The sequence below is a fragment of the Nematolebias whitei genome, chromosome 13, assembly GCF_014905685.2.
Source record: "Nematolebias whitei isolate Nwh7 chromosome 13, NemWhi1, whole genome shotgun sequence".
NCBI lineage: Eukaryota > Metazoa > Chordata > Actinopteri > Cyprinodontiformes > Rivulidae > Nematolebias > Nematolebias whitei.
The window spans coordinates 11,399,443-11,406,545 of record NC_056510.1 but is presented as its reverse complement, the minus strand read 5'-3'; the positions used below and the strand labels follow the sequence as shown (position 1 = coordinate 11,406,545).

The 7,103-nt window shown below is 38.3% G+C and overlaps 1 protein-coding gene across 1 annotated transcript in view; it reads right to left on the bottom strand.

Moving 5' to 3' along the window:
* Positions 1 to 5,853, bottom strand: part of LOC119418818 (polycystic kidney disease protein 1-like 2) — a 37,901-nt gene extending 32,048 nt beyond the window's left edge. Inside the window, exons 1-6 of the mRNA XM_037686111.1 lie at positions 5,674 to 5,853; positions 4,759 to 4,975; positions 1,594 to 1,777; positions 524 to 650; positions 297 to 438; positions 26 to 112 (exon numbers count right to left, since the gene is read on the bottom strand). Of these exons, the coding sequence (XP_037542039.1) occupies positions 26 to 112; positions 297 to 438; positions 524 to 650; positions 1,594 to 1,777; positions 4,759 to 4,975; positions 5,674 to 5,853 (937 nt within the window). The remainder of the gene's footprint in view (positions 1 to 25; positions 113 to 296; positions 439 to 523; positions 651 to 1,593; positions 1,778 to 4,758; positions 4,976 to 5,673) is intronic.
* Between the last annotated feature and the right edge of the window lie 1,250 nt (positions 5,854 to 7,103).

Here is a 7,103-nt window from a genome sequence, read left to right as displayed (position 1 = left end):
CTCAAAGATGTTGATGAGGTGGAGTCGACATGTGGTGGTTTGGTGGTTCGGTCTGGTGTACCTGAATATGATGTTTTTATTTTGTAGGTTTTGTAATACAGAACGTTTTGTCCTTTGGAGAAAGAAAATGACATTTTAAAACAGTAATTTGTTCAAACCATGTATTTATTTCAAATCAGTTAAGCAAATGGTATTCTTTTAAGTTGTCACAATCACTTTATAACACAAGAGTTATTACCAAAGAATAAGCAGTATAAATAAATTAAACCAAAGGCAGCAGATTAACTAATACTTACTGGTATAGATTACTACAACAGTAACATTCGGTGTTTTGGCATTTGAAATGTCTTGTTTTTTCACTTTATAACTAGATTTATGGTCTTCTTTTTCAGTTAGAGGAATTTTCTGTGCCTCTTTGTAGCAATCCTTTGTATTTTTCTGTAAAGAAATAAACAAGCACAGTTATCAAGTCAACTCTTCTTCACCAGATCCTTTAAGCAACAAATGAAGTCAGACTTACAACATCCCAGTGGTCCTCATCTCTTATGTCCTCTATGTACCACACAATGTTTGAGCAATCATTGCAATTCAATACAATATTTGGATCCTTGTTTTGGTTTGGTTGATCACAGCCATCAGTGCAAGTGAGTCTATAATATAAGAAATTAAAAGATTAGTTGCCACACTTCTGTCCCAGCCTGCCATGTTCTGTTTCCTCATGCCCTTGTTTATGTTGCCATGCTCCTGTGTTGACTATCACCCATCCCTCAGCTCCTCCTGCTATGTTCGCTACAAGAAATGCCCCCGCTTGTTCTCTCCTCTACAATCAGTCCTCATACCGTTCACCTGTTCACTGCTCTACTTAAGTCTCAGTTTTCCATGCCAGATAATTGAAAGCCTCACAGTGAGTAAATGTCCAGCGTTCTTGCCTCAGTCCCGTTTGTCTTCATGGTTTTGACTTCTTGCCTGTCTCACGTATTCCTCGTCCTGCTCATTCCTTGTCTGCTTTGGATTTTCTGCTCTGCTTATGGTAACGACCTCTGCTTCCTCCCCAACAACCACATCTTCTGGATCTTGAATCAAGTTTGGCTTCAGACCTCTGACCATCTATGTATGACCCTTGCCTGTTTCTTCGGACCTACCTTTTGGATCTCTCTCATTGCTGCTGCTCTGCCGTGCATCAAAGCTGGCTCACCTTCACCAGTGGTGACATCACCCTTACCAACAACTTCAAGGAGTCCCTTCCTCACCTGTCGCTGAAGGTTGGTGAAAATCATCTGAACACTCCCAGAGGACTCTTGTTTTACTCTCCTATCACCGCAGATTGTGCCGGCCCAAGGACGGAGACCTCCACCAGAAGCAGTTTATTAATCTTTTAAACTTGCCTATTGTCTGCGTTCTGGTTCGAATGAATAAAAATACAAATAAAACTTTCTATAAAGGTGTCCATCAATGACTCACGTCAGAACACATTTTTTTCTTAAAAAAAAAAAAAAAAATTTAACTAAACAAAAACTACAGAGCTGCAGAGACACACCACAGATGACAAGATAGGATAAAAGTGCAATTCTGAGTTTTGAAAACTTCACCTACCTTACATTATTGTCTGTGTCTAACGGTGGAGTGAGGGTGACACAAATGGATTGTGTACCCTGGTCCAGTTCAGCTACTTTCACCGTCACGTCGTACTTGTCAAAGTTAAATGGATTCGGAAGGCATTGTGATTGAATGGTATATACTGAGTTTGGTTGTATGTTTTTGCAGTCACCACAGCTCGCTGTGAATCAAAACATGGAGTCAGTATACATGCAGCGTGCAACTAAAGTCTAGGACTCAATCATATTTTCAAACAGGCGATTAGGAGGTTTATTCAAACAGTATAAAATTGATTTCCTCTGTTTCATCTTCAAGGGTCACCACAGTGAGTCCTCCTCCTCCATCACTCTCTGTTGTCACCTCAACTGCTCCCATGTCCTCTATAACTTAATTCATATATCTCCTCTTTGTCTTTTTCCTGGCAGTTGCATTTCTAACATCCTTCTACCAATATACCCACTGTCCCTCCTCTGGACATGGCCAAACCATCTCAATCTGGCCTCTCTAACTTTATCTCCCAGTTGTTCAATCACAAAGTACCTCTGATGATCCCATTTCTACTCGTATCCATATCTGTCACTCGTAAGGAGTCCTGTTGTCCTCATGCATGTCCTGTACCAGTCTAATATACTTCTTTGCCACTCCAGATTTCCAATACCGCACCTCCTCCCTCGGCACCCTGTCATATGCTTTTTCTAAATCCACAAAGACACAATGGAGTTCTTTCTGACTCTTTCTGTACTTATCCATCAGCATCCTCAAAGCAAAGATGACATCTGTGATGCTCTTTCTCAGCATAAAACCACACTGATGCTCACAGTCATCCGATTCAGTCAGAGTCAGAGAGTCAGCGTTTCTTTATTGTCATTCGCACCTCATGTGGTACATGTGGTGGAGCGAAATTATGTACACAGGGTCCCAGTTACATCCAACAATAAAATGTATAAGAAAAACAGTAATAACATCTAAGATATGAACTAAGAAAAACATCAACTAAATATACACTAAGCACTCGTAACATAAAAACATTGAACATCAGCACAAACATGAACATGAGTCTGTGTGAGCAGATGAGCATGCATGAACACATGAACATTGAAACAGATCAGCAGCAACAATTCGCAGTGGGTGACAAGAATACATGCAGACAGAAAATTAGTTCACAATTTTTTTTTTTTTGTTTCTGATGTTTGATATTTAAGTTTCAATTTCAGATGGTGTAACCTTATTTTGGTGTTTGTTTTTCTGATGGAAAAAAGGGGAAAGATTCAGCATTAAAAGTATTGTCAAGCTGTCACAAACTTTTAAGCTTTCAGTTTAGCTCTAAATCAAGTTATGGTTTACTATTTCACATTGTATCATAATTTAAAACAGCTCTAAAATCACAAAGAGCATAAGGTAATAGGACTGCACATATGTAGCACATCAAGATACTCAAAGTGCTTGACAACACAATCTGTGCTCTCATTTACCCATTCATACAGCACTCTACTGTATCTATACAAAGAATAATCAGAGCTTTATCACATTCATACGCTACCATACCATACCATTTATTTTATAGAGCACTTAAAACAGCTACAAGGCCAACCAAAGTGCTGTACAGACAGAACAACAGACAACACACGAAGCAATATACAAAATGAAGTAAATCAAAAATATAGACATAAAATCGATGCAGATAATAAATATGACGACAAACCAGTGTGGAGCAAACAGGTTCAAAACACATGTCATCTGGTGTTGAAAGCTACTGAATAGTAGTGAGTTTTTAAACGGGAGTTGAAAACCGAGAGGGAGGGGGTCAGTCTGACAAGCAGAGGTAACTCGTTCCAAAGTCTTGGTCCTGCTACAGAGAAGGCCCTGTCACCTCTGTGCTTAAGACAAGTTCCTGGAACTGTGAGGAGCAATTGGTTCACTGACCTCAGGGAACGTGGTAGGACATACGGTTGTAGCAGATCAGAGAGATTGGGGGAAGGGGGGGGGACTGTTCAGTGATTTGTAGACATACAGGAGTATTATAAACTGGATTCGCAGGTGAACCGGTAGCCAGTGCAGTGAGGCCAAAACTGGTGTAATGTGCTCTCTTTTGCCTGTACTGGTTAAAAATTGGACTGCTGCATTCTGGACCAGTTGTAGTCGTGCTATGGAGGTCTGACTGACTGATACCAAACAGGAGCGAATTGCAGTAATCAAGTCTAGATGTAATGAATGCATGTATTACTGTCTCCATGTTATTATTGGACAGTATGGGCTTCAGTTTAGACAGCAGCCTCAGTTGGAAGAAACATGATTTAACAATCATGTTTACATGCTTGTTAAGTTTCAGAGAAGGGTCCATTATCACACCCAGATTAGTGACTCTTTGTTTTTTTGATAGGGTTAACACTGATGGGACACACCGGAGGCAATGAGGGGTTCAATGTCTTGCCCATGGAAACTTCAGTATGTGACTGCTGGTGGAATCAAACCCCGAACTCTTGCATTGGAGGACAACTGCTCTAACCACTCAGCCACAGCAGCCCCTGTGGTGTGGTTCACAGGTAAGATGTAGTCAGATATAGTTGTCGACACTGACTTCAGTTTGCAAAATGAGAGACCGCGTCATTCTTTTATGAAGAGTTCATGATTGGTACATGCAAAATATATAAAACCACATTTTGATAAAAACATAAAAAGATTTAGGAAACTTACGGCATTCCCACTTGTAAGTTTTTGTGCCTGCTGGTAAGGTTTTATCATAGGCTTCAAGTGTGATTGTGTTATGTTGGGAATTCACTGAAGTCGAAGGATCTGCTCTGATTTCCCATGTAGTGATAGATCGTACAACTCTTAGATGCTGCTTCCCCTGAAATCAAACACAAGATTTATTATTATTGTATGAATTAATAGAATATAAACTTTGTTATATTTCTCTTATAATTCAAGTGGTAAGAAGTAAAATACTCTTTTGTTGTTAAAATTCAAGAAGCGTCTGTTGGTGCCTTTTCCTTTAGTGACTGAGTTTTTGTCACCAGAACCAAACATCTCAACCTCCAGAGACGAGAAAATATTCCAGGCTCTCATTTTCACTCGGATAGACCCTTTTAAAACACAGCATAAAGAGATTGATCATATTTATAATGTATTTAAAATTTTCAGTGTTTGAGATTCATGAAATACCTTGAAGTGGGTGTCTGATGTGAAAAATCTCCCTCCTTCTGTTCATTTTTCTGGTTTCATAGAACGAGCCATCGTCTCCGGTCAGGGTGAAGTGTAACTGCACAGGTTCTCCCCGATCAAACAAAACACCAAGAGTGATGCACGGAGAGCCTGAACAGTCGTCACGCTCTTTCAGGATGGTGGCTCGAAGTCCGGAAATCTTCTCCAAAATACAAACCTACAGTTCCAAAAAAAATTACAAAACAGACCTTTCTTTTTCACACACCCGTTTTAATAAAACTCAAACTTTAGTCACTGATGATTCAGTCACAGACCTAAAAATGAACTACTAAACTAATCAGTGTTGGGTTGTTGTCAGTGTATTAGGGTCACTCAGAAGTTTCTGCAGTTTTAAGATTAAACCCTTCAACCTAAATGCCAAGATGTTGAAAACTATTCAAAATACTATAATGTTACTACTGTATACAAGGACAAAGTCGAGCATGAATAAATGTGACACTAAACTCAAGCGTATTTGTTGCATTTTTTAAAAATCCAATTGTCTCACTACTTCGCAGTGGCAGTTTGGCTTTCGCGGACTTGCTCTATCACCGTTTGTGGACGTACATAATATTGTACACAAAAATGTACAGAGCATGATTGTCAACTTTAATATTGCTCATATTATTGGAACAGTACTGCATACAGTACTGCACAGTAAAAAGTTAACAAAAAAATAAAATACTTTGGACAGGCGCCCCCATTTTGTAGTCTTCTCTCAGCAAGCCTCCACTCTATTCCCACTCATAATGACCACATTTCCGAGAAGGAAACAGGGCCCCACCCAAAAGTCCCGTTTCCTTCTGCTGAAAAAACAGAGGTAAAGTTTTGATCTGATTGGTGCTCAGCGGATCGGAGAAGCCACACTGAACCCACCGAATCGGACCAGAACCAGAGCAGAATTAGACTTCCAGAACCATCGATGAATCTTGAGAGCTGGTAGCCGGCCCACATAGGACTCCGAGCAGACGCACGTGGCCGATGGTCCATATGAAGCTCAATGGGACTTTTTTCATGTTTTTCAACTGGCAGACAAGGACCTCGAAGTGGAGACATGCTGGTTAGTAAAATTTGTAGGTTTAAGAGTTTAGAACATTGATTGTGGGCTTTGTACGTCTGCAGAAACGGAACAGAGTTGGACCAGAAACAAACCGAGCCGCTGCTGTTCTGCAGAGCCCAGTAAGTAAAATTTAGTAGCTAGATATACAAAGTACAGTACTATACGTATGTTGTTAAAATGACATATGTTTAAGTGTTTAGAACATTTCAAGAGTGTGGGAAGGGTCACACACACACACACACACGCACACACACACAAGTCGCTACTTCTCGGAATTTCACTTACTGCAGACGGGTTTGGAACAGAACCCTCACAAGATAACAAGGGACTACTGTATAGTTGCATTTTTTTAAATTGTTTAAACAGTTAATCACCATAAAGCATCATATTGATTTTTGTGGGATTTATTATTCCTGCTGCAGTAAAACCTAAATCTCAGTCCTTTAAAACACAAGTCTCAAACATTTATAAAGTGTTGACCTCAAAAAACTATAAAATCAACTGGTTTACAAAAATATTTTACAACAACATTAATTCTGTCCTGTAAAACTAAAGATATTTACAGTTTGTGTGTGACTCCAAATGTAAGTTGAGGTGTCTGTGCTAAAAATAAGTGTTTTAATAAAATTTATTAAAAAGTATAAAATCACCACCAAACATCCCCCAATCGTAGGTTTATGTGCCAATGAAAGTTTGTTTTTAATTCTGATTTATTCTCAAATTAACAACTTTGATTCTGGTATTTTATCTTTGTTTTTAAAGATCATTTTAACTTTTTTTTATCATTTTAAATTATATTTTGATATTTTTTGTTTAGAAATTCAAAAATTAAAAACAATAAAATAAAATAAAAATTCTAAAATGGTATAATTGTGTTTAACAACAAATTGTTTTTCCAAAGCCCACACAGAAAATTGATTAAAAACAGGACAAATCAAAATGTTATGGAGGTAAAAACTTAGTTGCTTTAAAATGTTGGTAATAAATCGAGAGCATTAGCTGTCATGAAGAACGCTGGACTTATGTAAGAGATATTTATCATTTTAGACCTCTGTGGATAAAAGTTTTTAGTTTTTAAAAACCTCACACGGCATTTAGGTACAGAAAATTAAACACAGAGGGAATATATTAAAAAAAAAAGACGACTATTACAGTTATGGATTTATTGTGTTAGCATGATAACCACCAACTGGCAGATTTGATTTAATAATTAAAGCTTAAATTAAAATTTTAACGACTCAGTCAA